The 12,166-nt window shown below is 47.5% G+C and overlaps 2 protein-coding genes across 3 annotated transcripts in view; one reads left to right on the top strand and one right to left on the bottom strand.

Annotated features, from left to right (window-relative positions):
* Positions 1-7,405, top strand: part of Pdzk1 (PDZ domain containing 1) — a 20,692-nt gene extending 13,287 nt beyond the window's left edge. The window contains exons 3-8 of the mRNA XM_013018221.1: positions 996-1,156; positions 1,685-1,880; positions 2,472-2,668; positions 3,652-3,900; positions 4,824-5,114; positions 6,960-7,405. Of these exons, the coding sequence (XP_012873675.1) occupies positions 996-1,156; positions 1,685-1,880; positions 2,472-2,668; positions 3,652-3,900; positions 4,824-5,114; positions 6,960-7,013 (1,148 nt within the window). The 3' untranslated portion in view covers positions 7,014-7,405. The remainder of the gene's footprint in view (positions 1-995; positions 1,157-1,684; positions 1,881-2,471; positions 2,669-3,651; positions 3,901-4,823; positions 5,115-6,959) is intronic.
* A 1,421-nt stretch (positions 7,406-8,826) lies between these two features.
* Positions 8,827-12,166, bottom strand: part of LOC105987164 (Golgi pH regulator B) — a 29,982-nt gene continuing 26,642 nt past the window's right edge. For both annotated transcript variants that reach the window (XM_013018360.1, XM_013018361.1), the window contains 3 exons: positions 11,645-11,734; positions 9,763-9,828; positions 8,827-9,422 (listed from right to left, as the gene is read on the bottom strand). In XM_013018360.1, the coding sequence (XP_012873814.1) occupies positions 9,216-9,422; positions 9,763-9,828; positions 11,645-11,734 (363 nt within the window). In that variant the 3' untranslated portion in view covers positions 8,827-9,215. The remainder of the gene's footprint in view (positions 9,423-9,762; positions 9,829-11,644; positions 11,735-12,166) is intronic.

Below are 12,166 nucleotides of genomic sequence, written 5' to 3'. Positions count from 1 at the left end.
CTCTGGGCCTGGGTGCTGTCCCTCAGCTCTTCAGCTCAAGGCTAGCACTCTACCACTTGAGCCACAGCGCCAATTCTGGCTTTTTTTTTCTTTTTGCTTATGTGGTGCTGAGGAATTGAACTCAGGGCCTCATGCATGCAAGGCAAGTGCTCTACCACTGAGCCACCTTCCCAGCCCCTTGCTTGGCTTTTTTGTTTAAGGCTGGTGCTCTACCACTCAAGCCACAGCTCCATTTCTGACATTTTGCTGGTTAATTGGAGATAAGAGTCTCATGAACTTTTCTGCCCAGGCTGGATTTGAACCTCAGATCTCTTAGTAAAGAATAAGAGTAGACTGAAATATGAGTATGTTGAAAGCACTACCAGCATTTCATTAACACCTAAGCTATACTACCTGTACTCAGGCATGCCTCTCCCTTGCCCCTGTGTCCTGGGGCTTGAACTCCATCCAGGCTTGGGCACTGTCCCTGAGCCTATGCTCAAGGCTAGCGCTCTACCACTTGAGCCACAGCACCACTTCTGGCTTTTTCTGAGTAGTTCATTGGAGACAAGATTCTCATGGACTCCATGGACTTTTCTGCCTGTGCTGGCTTCATACCTTGATCCTCAGATCTCAGTCTCCTGAGTAGCTGGGAGACATCTCTTGGATGTGAGGGGTTAGTGGGAGGAGGGTGGGAAAGGGGAGGGCACAGTGGGGGGACACAGCATCACATTTGGTGTGTGTATGAACATGAACGCAGGACACTTGCTGTGGCTGATGGGGAGGGCGAGGTGCCAGGGGACAGCGATGGACATCGATGGACCCCATTATGCGCCAATTTAGAATACATAGCTCTGGAAACAGTGCTTAGTAGAGATATGCATGCTAAGCACTCACTATCTTTTGATGATAGACAGCAGCTGTGGGGCTGAGTTAGCTCTAAAATGGGAAATTCTAATTTCACCCTGTGGGGGGAAAAGCGTTTGAGTGGACTTGCAGGCTCTTCCATGACACAGCCTTCATGCTCGGCTCTCTCCCAGGCAAAGTGGGGGTCTGCATGACTGACATCACCCCTCACGGTGTGGCTATGAAAGCAGGAGTCCTGGCCAATGACTACCTGATCGAAGTGAATGGAGAGAATGTAGAGAAGGCCAGTCATGAGGAAGTGGTGGAGAAGGTAAGCAGACCCTAGGGGCGCTGTGCCTGCCCTTGCTGCTCAAGTCATAGAACTGGTGGGCAGGGCATGGGATGGACTGAAGATGAGTCCCATGACCTGGTTCTTCATATTAAGAGAGCTCGGCTGGCAGCATTTGCTGCTGTCACAGTTGCTGGTTCATACCAGTCATCCTAGCTACTCAGGAGGCTGAGATCTGAGGATCACAGTTCAAAGCTAGCCTGTGTAGGAAAGTCTGTGAGAGTCTTATCTCCAAATGAACCAGTAAAATGCCAGAAGTGGAGCTGTGGCTCACATGGTAGAGCACCAACCTTGAGGGTAAAAAGTCAAGCAAGAAGATGAGGCCACGAGTTCAAGTCCCACTGTGGGCACACACATGAAAAAAGGAAAACCAACCATAGAGAAGTGAAGATAAATGACCAGTTCAGCTCAGCCATGCAGCCCCTGCTTCCTGGGACTGAGGCAAGAGACAGCCCCAGCCACGTCTGTGGGGTCTAGGTGGCTTCTCACTTATCTATGTGTGTGTTGTAGGTGAAGAAGGCCGGAGGCCGCATCGCCTTCTTGCTTGTGGACCAGGACACATACAAGCGCCACAGTGAACAGAAGATGCCATTCCACAGGGATGCCGCCAGCCTGGAGCTGCTGCCCCAGCAGCCGCGTGTGGTGGAGATGAAGAGAGGGAGCAACGGCTACGGCTTCTACCTGAGAGCAGGCCCTGAACACAAAGGTGAGACATGAGAGGGCCCCGTGGACTCCAGCCCCCTGCCCCCATGCACACTAGAACCACCACACAGAACCAGGAAGCACACACAACTCCGCTTCTATGCCACATGCAGCACTGGAAGCCAAGGTGGTTCTTTGTATTTGTTTGTGCTGGTCCTGGGGCTTGAACTCAGGGCCTCACAGTGTCATCAGCTTTTTTTGCTAGAGGCTAGTACTCTACCACCTGAATCACAGCTCTACTTCTAGCTTTTTTTTTTCTGCTTATGTGGTGCTGAGGAATCGAACCCAGGGCCTCAGGCATGCAAGGCAAGCACTCTACCACTGAGCCACCTTCCCAGCCCTACTTCTAGCTTTTTGATGGTTAATCAGAGATAAAGCCCATGGACTTTCCCGCCTGGGCTAGCTTCAAATTGTGATCCTCAGATCTTCGCCTCCTGAGTAGCTGGGATTGCAGGTGTAAGCCACTAGCTCGCAACTTTGTATTCAGCATGCCTTTTCTATTCACCAGAGCTTTGGGCTCCAGCAGAGATCCCCGTTTATTTGCTTAGGGTCTTTTCTGATTTTTTTTTTTTGTCTGTGTGCGGGGGGAGGGTAGGTCAGATCATCAAGGACATAGATTCTGGAAGTCCAGCAGAGGCGGCTGGCTTGAAGAAGAATGACCTGGTGGTGGCAGTGAATGGTCAGTGTGTGGAAGGCTTGGATCATGATAGCGTGGTGGAGATGATTAGAAAGGGCGGCGAGCAGACCTCACTGCTGGTGGTGGACAAGGACACAGACAGCATGTACAGACTGGTAAGCAGCACAAGGCCAAGAAGTCCTACAGCGCCGGCGAGCCCAGCTAGTTATGCCCTCAGACTTCAGGCTGTTCTAACTTAGTTCTCCAAATAGGAAGGGGTTGGAATGCAGGGCATGAAGGCTGAGCTGAGGCTCACAGGGATACTCAGAAGAGTGCGCTAAGTGGTTACTGAGATTTAAATCCTCAGACTGGTGAGTGTGATTTTGAAAGGATTCATTTTTTTTTTTGTCGGTCGTGGGGCTTGAACTCTGGGCCTGGGCGCTGTCCCTCAGTTCTTCAGCTCAAGGTGAGTGCTCTACCACTTGAGCTACAGCGCCACTTCCGGTTTTCTAGTGGTTTATTGGAGATAAGAGTCTCACAGACTTTCCTGCCAGGGCTGACTTTGAAATGTGATCCTCAGATCTCAGCCTCCTGAGTAGCTAGGATTACAGGCGTGAGCCAGCAATGCCTGACAAGGATTCAATTTTTGTATGTGTGTTTGTACTGGGGCTTGAACTTGGGGGCTCATGCTGTCACTTGGCTTTTTTTGCTCAAGACTGGTACTTACCACTAGAGACATGCCTCCACTCCCCAGAATTTTTTTTTTTTTGCCAGTCCTGGGGCTTGAACTCAGGGCCTGGGCTGCTTTGTCCCTGAGCCTCTCTCTGCTCAAGGCTAGCGCTCTCCCACTTGAGCCACAGCACCACTTCCAGCTTTTTCTGTGTGGTATTAAGGAATGGAACGCAAGGCTTCATGCATGCTAGGCAAGCACTCTACCACTAAGCCACCTTCCCAGCCCTGCCCAGAATTCTTTACTAGCTTACTTCATGCATACAGAGCCCTCTAACTAGCTTCTATCTCTTATTCCTGGTTGGGGTAGAAGAGAAATTTGACAGCCTGCCATCAGACATATGTGGGTGTGTGGAACACATATGCCACCCTGCCTATTCAACCAGCACCTTTCATCGAGTGTTCTGTTGTCCCCTTTGATGTTCAAAAGGCTCGATTTTCTCCGTTTCTCTACTACAAAAGTCAAGAACTGCCCAATGGCTCCGCCCCAGCTCCGCCCTCTGCTCCTCCTAATGTGTCAAGTCCAGCTCCGCCCTCTGCTCCTCTGAACGAGCCAAGTCCAGAAACGACAGAGGAAGAAGATCCTAAACCGAGACTCTGCAGGCTGGTGAAGGGGGACAATGGCTATGGCTTTCACTTAAATGCGATTCGGGGTGTGCCTGGCTCCTTCATCAAAGAGGTACGTTCATCTGGCTCCTGCAGCCCAGCTAGGAGAGGCTCAACTCCCTCGCCCATTGACTGCTTAATAGAAAGGCCACACTGGAGGCCCAGGCCACGGGGTCCAGACATGCTCAGTCCTATACACTTTCCAGCCAGGGTGTGGGAAGACCAAGCCTTTTCTTCCCCAAGTTGTTCCTCTGAGGCCTTCAGATTGAACTCGGTGACAATCACCCCCGATCGAAGGTTGTTTACTTGTTGCGTTTGGCGTAATGCCTCTATCTGGCAGGTGGATAGAAGATGGGTCATTCCTGTAGTGCTCAGTTTGGGGTTCCAAAAGGGGATCCGAGATCTGAAGACAGAGCGTGACATGCAGCCAGCCGGTGACATGGTTCGTGTGATCATGGCAGCTGGCGCTCTCAGAAGTAGAAAAGCATTCGAGAGTCCTTAACCTCTGTGCCTCAGCGAGAAATAATAGTTGAAAATTAACTTTTTTTTTTTGCCAGTCCTGGGGCTTGAACTCAGGGCCAAGGCCTTTTGCTCACTCAAGGCTAGCACTCTACCACTAGAGCCACAGCACCACTTCCAGCTTTTTCTGTGTATGTGGTCCTGAGGAATGGAATCCAGGGCTTCATGCATGCTGGGCAAGCACTGTACCACTAAGCCACCTTCCCAGCCCAAGAATGAACTGTTAACCTGTGCTGGGGGCTCACATCTGTAGTCCTACAGGAGGCAGATCTGAGGATCACGGTTCCAAACCAGCTCAGGCCAACAAAGTCCATGAGACTCTTACCTCCACAATTAAGCAGCAAAAAACCAGAAGTGGCGGTGTGACACACAAAAAAAGGATTCAATTCTGAACTCCCTCTCCCCCACCGGAAAGGGAGCTAATCAGACACGCCTTTCCCCTGTTTGGAAGTGACACCCCAGATCCTCTGCCCCTAGGTACAGGAAGGAGGCCCCGCGGCCCTGGCGGGGCTGGAGGACGGCGATGTCATCGTGGAGGTGGATGGGGAGAATGTGCTGGATGCGCCCTATGAGACGGTGGTGGACAGGATCCAGAGCAGTGGGAAGGACGTGACACTCCTGGTCTGTGCGCAGAAGGCCTACAGTTACTTCCAAGCAAAGAAGATCCCTATCGTCTCCTCCATGGCCGACCCGCTGGACGCCCAGCCTGATGCCCAGGCGGAAGTACCGACGGAGCCAGAGCCTGGCTTATGCGGGGCGAGAGAGCGAGTGAGTGGCCGTCACTGGCCTTTGGTCAGCTAGAGCAGAGCAGAGCACGCTGGCAGTGTGTTGCACATACCTGTGGCTACCAGGTTTTCTAAAATATTAGGAAACAATGAATATAGATAACCAACACAGAGAAAAGGTAGTCTAAGGGCATTTTCTTTTCTTGATACTGGTACTGGGGCTTGAACTCAGGGCCTTTTAATCTTGCATGGCCCTTTGGCTGAAGGCTGGCACTATACCACTTGACCAACACCTCCACTTGTGGCTTTTCTCATGGACTTTCCTGACCAGGCAGACTTCCAATCTGATGCTCAGATCTCAGCCTCCTGAGTAGTTAGGACAACAGGCAGGAGCCACCAGTTCCCTGTAAAGGACAAGTTTCTTATTTTCATAACATGCTGTGAGACCGCCACAAGAGGCTGAATCAGTCTTCCACAAGAAGCTGAATCAGTCTTCCTGTTTCCAAATTCTGGTTGTGACACTGATCAGTTTCTTACCTAGAAAAGAGGGATAATTTGGAGGACTGTTATCAGAATTATATTGGATGATTAAAATGCTAAAACAGTATCCGCCTCCTTGGGTATAAACTAGAGGTTATTAAGGACAGGCATTATAGCCTTTTTAAATTTAATTTTATTTTTTTGGTCAGTCATGGGGCCTGAACTCTGGGCCTGGGCACTGTCCCTCAGCTCTTCAGCTCAAGGCTAGTGCTCTACCACTTGAGCCACAGCACCACTTCCGGCTGTTTATGTAGTGCTGAGGAATCAAACCCAGGGCCTCATGCATGCAAAGCAAGCACTCACTCTACCACTGAACTACCTTCCCAGCCTGCATTATAGCCTTATGAGGACAGATGAAGCGTTTTCTTGTATATATTGGATTATACGTTTTTATTTTTTGGTGTCATGTCTAGGCCAGCATCCTATTATTTGATCCATGCCACTAGTCCAAATAAATTTTTTCGTGAGTCTGTTTTATTTATTTTTGTCCAATTTTTCATATATAAACTTGGGGTCCAAGTTCGTAAAGGAAACAATGTCCAGAGTCTACAAGTTTCAGTATGCTCTTTCTTACCTTTATATTATACTGATTGGTGGTATGAAGAGGTAATCTAATGAATACACAAAATGGTCCTTACCTTGTATTCTGGAAAGCTTAACACAAAGTATTCTCATTGTTTTAAAAACAAAAAATCTACTACTACTCAAGTTGGGCACTGGTGTAGTCCTAACTCTGCAGGAGGCTGAGATCTGTGGATCTCACTTGGAAGCTGGCCTGAGGAGACACACCTGTGAAACTCTTATCTCCAATTAACCAGCATAAAGGCTTGAAATCAGGGGAGTGGCTCAAATGGTAGACAGCCAGCCTTGAGTGAAACAGCCAAGCAAGATCATAAGGTAATGCCCCAGTACTGGTACAAAAAAAGAAATTAAATCAAACTACAACTTCTTTATTGGAGGTCAAATATGAAACTAAAGCCAGATGTAGGTAGCTCACACCTGTAATCTCAGCTACTCAGGAGACTGAGATCTAAGGATTGCAGTTAGAAGCCCAGGCAGGAGAGTCTGTGAGACTCTTATCACCAATTAACTACCAAAAGCCAGAGTGGAGCTGTGGCTCAAGTGGGAGAGTGATAGCCTTGAGCAAAAAAACTCAGGGACAGTGCTCAGGCTCTGAGTTCAAGCCTTAGGACTGGCACACACAGACAAAACCAAAACCAAATAGAAAACTTATAGAATATGATAGAAAAGAAAAAGTACTTTCCATATATATGATATACATGCGTGCGCACACACACACATACACACACACACTCACACTCCTAACAGCCTGTTTTCTCCTGCACAGGCCCAGAGCACAACCTCACATTTGTCTTCCCAGTCTGAAGATACAGAGATGTGAAGAGAATGAGCAACGGCTTTGGCTGGTACGGTTCCTGTGAAATACCTAGAAACTGCTTTCTCAGGACATGAGCCACCACCAGCTCGCTGTCCATGAGAGAACATTGGAAACCACCATGCGTGGCTGCCTTGTGCTTTCCTCTCCTGGCAGGCTGGTTTATTTATGGTCATCTTTGGAAGGCTGAAGGCAGGAGCCAGATCCTTTTTATGTGAAATCTTCCAAACTTTGGCTTTACATTTCCGTTTGATGATACTTCTTTCTTCTGTAGATTCTTTCAGCATCAAAGATGATTTATATCTGTATGTTAAAGTATTTGAGCAGATGGTACTATTGAAATTGTAACAGTGTTAAGATTGCCATAATAAATAGCATGAAAATGCCTTTTGAACTGCTCACACTTTCTGGTTGGCTTGTGTAACTTCACTAATACTTTTAGAGAAACTTTTTTTGGTGCTGGTACTGTGGCTTGAACTCAAGGGCCTTCGTTTTTCACTCAGGGATGGTGCTCTACTACTTGAGCCACAGCTCAGCTTCTAGCTTTTGGCTGGTTAATTGAAGATAAATAAGAAGCTCACAAACCTTTCTGCCTGAGCTGGCTTTGAACTGCGAGCCTCAGATCTCAGCCTCCTGAGTTGCTAGGATGACAGGCATGAACTACCAACGCCAGGCTACTGAATAACATTTTTATGCTTTAATCTTCATTTGCTTTCTAGAATCCTGGACATGATACAGGAATAACATCTTAGTACTAAAGAGATTTCTAGGTAATAAAATCCAATTCCCGTAAATTGCATTTGAGTAGTCTAAAAACTTTCCAACAGGGCTGGGAAGGTGGCTCAGTGGTAGAGTGCTTGCCTTGCATGCATGAGGCCCTGGGTTCGATTCCTCAGCACCACATAAGCAAAAAGAAGCTGAAAGTGGCGCTGTGGCTCAAGCGGAAGAGCACTAGTCTTGAGCTGAAGAGCTGAGGGACAGCGCCCAGGCCCAGAGTTCAGGCCCATGACCGGACCCAAAACAAACAAAAAACAAAACTTTCCAACAACTCCTTTTACAGCTGAAGAATAGGAAAGTGTCTTATTCCAGTGAAATATAGTCAATTTATCCCAAAGCTAAAGGGGTGGATAGGAAGGAACCATAAGAGATCAACACTGACTTACAATTATACTAAAAGAAAATCAAGCTGAGCATGAGTGGCCCATGACTGTAATCCTAGTTACTCAAGAGGCTGATATCTGAGGCTGGAAGTTCAAAGCCAGCCTGGGAAGAAATGTGCAACAGACTTTTTTTTTTTTGCCAGTATTGGGGCTTGAACTCAGGGCCTGGGCACTGTTCCTGGGCTTCTTTTGCTCAAGGCTAGCACTCTACCACTTGAGCTGAGCCACAGCACTACTCCTGGCTTTTCTGTTTATGTGGTACTGAGGAATGGAACCCAGGGCTTCATGCATGCTAGGTACTCTACCACTAAGCCAACATTCCTAGTCTTCCAAGAGACTCATCTCCAATTAAAAAGCAGAGGAGAAGTGTGGCCTAAGTGCCAGTGCACCAGCTTTGAGAGAAAAGAAGCTAAGGGTCAGCGCCCAAACCCTGAGTTCAAGCCCTAGCAGTGCTGAGGCACACAGACAAATAAACAAAAATTTAAAAGGTCATACCTAAAGTCTCTGGTAAAACTGATTTCATTTTCCATCATTCCTTCCTCAGAAAATAGACAACCTCAGGGTGATTTCAGTGGGCAGGGAAGAGAGCCACCTACTCATGTTAGGTCACAGAAGCAGAAAACCAAGCTATGCTTGATAAAGCCAACCTCAAGCCAAAGTGTTACAATGTCAGACTTTAATGACAGTCAACCTCAAGGGAATGCCAAGACCCTGCTGCGCGGGAAGCTAGACTTACAGAACATCAGGCATTTGTGGCCACATTTCCTGTCCTAGAGTTCCAGTGTACTTTCACTCCCTGTGTGCTGTCTGCACCTGGCCCCGGTCTTGATCCACACGAGAGGCTGTCTCTACCAAGGACTGCCCTGAGTTTCCTCCTCTCTCAGGTCCCAGCTGATGCCCTGGCAATCCCAGCATCATCCGAGGAGGAAGACTGATGCTGGAGGGAGAAGAGGCTTCCAGAGCATTTTACTTAAAAAAAAAAAAAAATCAGGCCCCAGCTTCCATTGTTTTTCTGCTTTTCCCCCCCAAATTCTGACAGCACTGGCTTTCACGGTGCCATGTGCTTCTCGGGCGCCTGCTTGTGAGCTAGGTAGAGGAAGAGCATGCTGGAGAGCGCGCTGACCAGGAAGATCACGTCAAACCAGCGGTGGTAGAAGTTGAACTGCAGTTCTCCCAGGACCTCGGTGATGATGGTGCGGTACTCCAGGGGCATGCTCATCCGGATGAGCAGCACTGAGGACACGAAGTACATGCCCTGCAGGCCAAAGCAGACGTCACCGGTGACTTTGAGAATAGGGAGGGGCTGCCCTGAGGAAACATACATTGCTGAGGCCTCCAGCGGCAAAGGCCTGTGAGTCTAGCTACTCAGAAGGCTGAGATCTGAGGATCAAGGTTCAAAGCCAGCCTGAGTATGAGACGCTTATCTCCAATTAACCAACCAAAAGACCAGAAATGAAGGTGTGGGTCAAGTGGCAGAGCACAAAAGCTGAAGGACAGTGCCAGGCCGAGTTCAAGCCTCAGGACTGGCACAAAGAAAAAGAAAAAAAATTGTGATATTTATAGTTGCAAACATAAAGCAAGTTCAATAAACTTACCATTATCTGTGCTAAGAGCAGGACGATGACATTGGAGGACTTGCTGCTAGAGATGGCATAAAAGAACTGTCAAGAAAGAGAAGAGAGCAACTTAGAGTGCACTGCTAGATTCATATATCATAAGCAATAGTTCACATGGCTAATCTTCCATTGAAAGTGTCTCTTCTCACGGGCACCAGTAGCCCATGTCTGTAATCCAAGCTACTCAAGGAGCTGAGATGTAGGATCATAAGTTAGAGGCAAGCTAGGGCAGGAAAACTCATGAGTCTCTCATCTCCAATTAACCACCAAAAAGCTGGAAGTGGAGCATTGGATCAGGTGGTAGAAAATAGCTTTGAGCCAAAAAGCTCAGGGACAGCACCCAGGCACCGAGTTCAAGCCCCAGTACTGGCACCAATTTGAAAAAAAAAAGCGTCTCTTCCATGCTCTAGCCCTGTCTATGACCATTTAGATGTTAAAGCTATTGGAAAATTGAGTTAAGGCCAGGCACCGGGGTTCATGCCTATAATCCTAGCTATTAGGTCGAGATCTGAGGATCCAGGTTCAAAGGTAGCCTGGGTAGGAAACTCCGTGAGACTCTTATCGCCAATAAACCACCAGAAAACTGGAAGTGGTGTTGTGGCTCAGGTGGTAAGAGTGCTAGCCTTGAGCTGAAGAGTGCTCAGGGACAGGCTAGAGTTCAAGACCCACGACCGACCAAAAAAAAAAAAAATCGAGTTAAAATAGACTACTGAGGTTAATTTCCTCCTTGAGATGCTGGCTTAAAGTACTATTGCATAAGAAGGTATTCCTATACTATTAAAATTCAGAAGTTCTTTGGTGCAGATGACCATAACAATGTAACTACAAACATTAGAACACCTAACTCCAGGCCATTTCTGGCATTTGTAATGGTTAAAAGGCTCCTGAACTCTTTCTAATCAGTTTTATGTCTTAATTCCCTTCCTGTCCCAATCCTCCACCTTTCATTCAAACAATGCTCTGACTGTGCGATTCTTACACCTTCATGAAGTCCTCGTATGTTGGTCAGAAAACAACCAAATATTCTTCTCTTCTCTCCTCTCTGCTCCCTTCCTCTTGAACTCAGGGCTTGAACTCAGGGTCTTGACCTCTGGCTTAGTTGGCTTTTTTTGCCCATGTCTGGTGCTTTAGCACTTGAGCTATGCCTCCAGTTTGGCTGTCTTTTTGGGCTAGTTAATTAAAGTTCAGTGGATTTTGCTGGTTAGAGATCTGCTGATTAATTGGACTTTTCTGCCTGGGCTGGCTTCGAATCAGAATCCTCTGATCTCAACTTCTTTAGTAGCTAGGATTATAAGTGTGAGGCCACTGGCATCCAGCTCCATATTTTATTTACAGATGAGAATCACAATTCTTCTAATTGCACTATCTATCGCATTTATTGTTTGCTAAATGACTATTTGCCAAGATTCTTTTATTTTGTGCTGATCCTGGGGCTTGAATTCAGGGTCTGGATGCTGCCCCTGAGCTTTTGTGCTCAAGGCTAGTGCTCTACCACTTTAAGCCACAGTTCCATTTCCATCATTTTGGTAGTTAACTGGAGATAATAGTCTCACGGACTTTCCTTCCTAGGCTGGCTTTGAACCAGGTTCAGATCCTCAGATCTCAGCCTAAGTAGCTAAGATTACACAAGGCATGAGCTACTGGCACCTGGCTTATGTGCCAAGTTCTACTATAGATGACATTGACCAATCAATGGACAAAAGTTCCTTATCCATGACCATTGATACTTATTTGTGATTGGTGTAGGAAGTCACACATCTCCAATAATTTACACAGCAGCTGGACATTAATTTTTTCCTATGTCTTCAAAGTACTAATGATTGTTAAGATTTCAGAAGCAAGAATCCTAATGAGGTGGTACCTTGGTGAGTGTGATAAGTAATCCTCTGATGGACGTGACAATGATAATCCCAACCAGAATGAAGGAAATGTGCTGGGACCAGAACTTCACCTGCCGGAACACCAGGAAGAAACTGTTAATTCCCTGCTCAAAGGCAGGACAGCGAACCCGTGCCTGCTCATTTATGCATCTGTGAGAGGGAGCTGGATTCTGTTCTTTCCTTTGGGCTGATCTGGGCTTTGATCTCAGGGCCTTGCACTTGCTCGACATTCTACTTTTATCACTTGAGTCATGCCTCCAGCCCTACTCTTTTGCGGATTATTATTATTGTTTTTGTTGGTCCTGGGGCTTGAACTTGGGGCCTCGGCCCTGTCCTTGAGCCACAGTGCCACTTCCTGTTTTCTGGTGGTTAATTGAAGAGTCTTATGGACTTCCTTTTTTTTTTTTTTGGGTCCAGTCGTGGGGCCTGAACTCTGGGCCTGGGCGCTGTCCCTCAGCTCTTCAGCTCAAGGCTAGCGCTCTACCACTTGAGCCATAGCACCA

This window comes from Dipodomys ordii, unplaced genomic scaffold, assembly GCF_000151885.1.
Source record: "Dipodomys ordii isolate 6190 unplaced genomic scaffold, Dord_2.0 Scaffold39, whole genome shotgun sequence".
Taxonomy (NCBI): Eukaryota; Metazoa; Chordata; class Mammalia; order Rodentia; family Heteromyidae; genus Dipodomys; species Dipodomys ordii.
The sequence above is the reverse complement of the archived record's forward strand: the minus strand, read 5'-3'. Positions and strand labels throughout refer to the sequence as shown.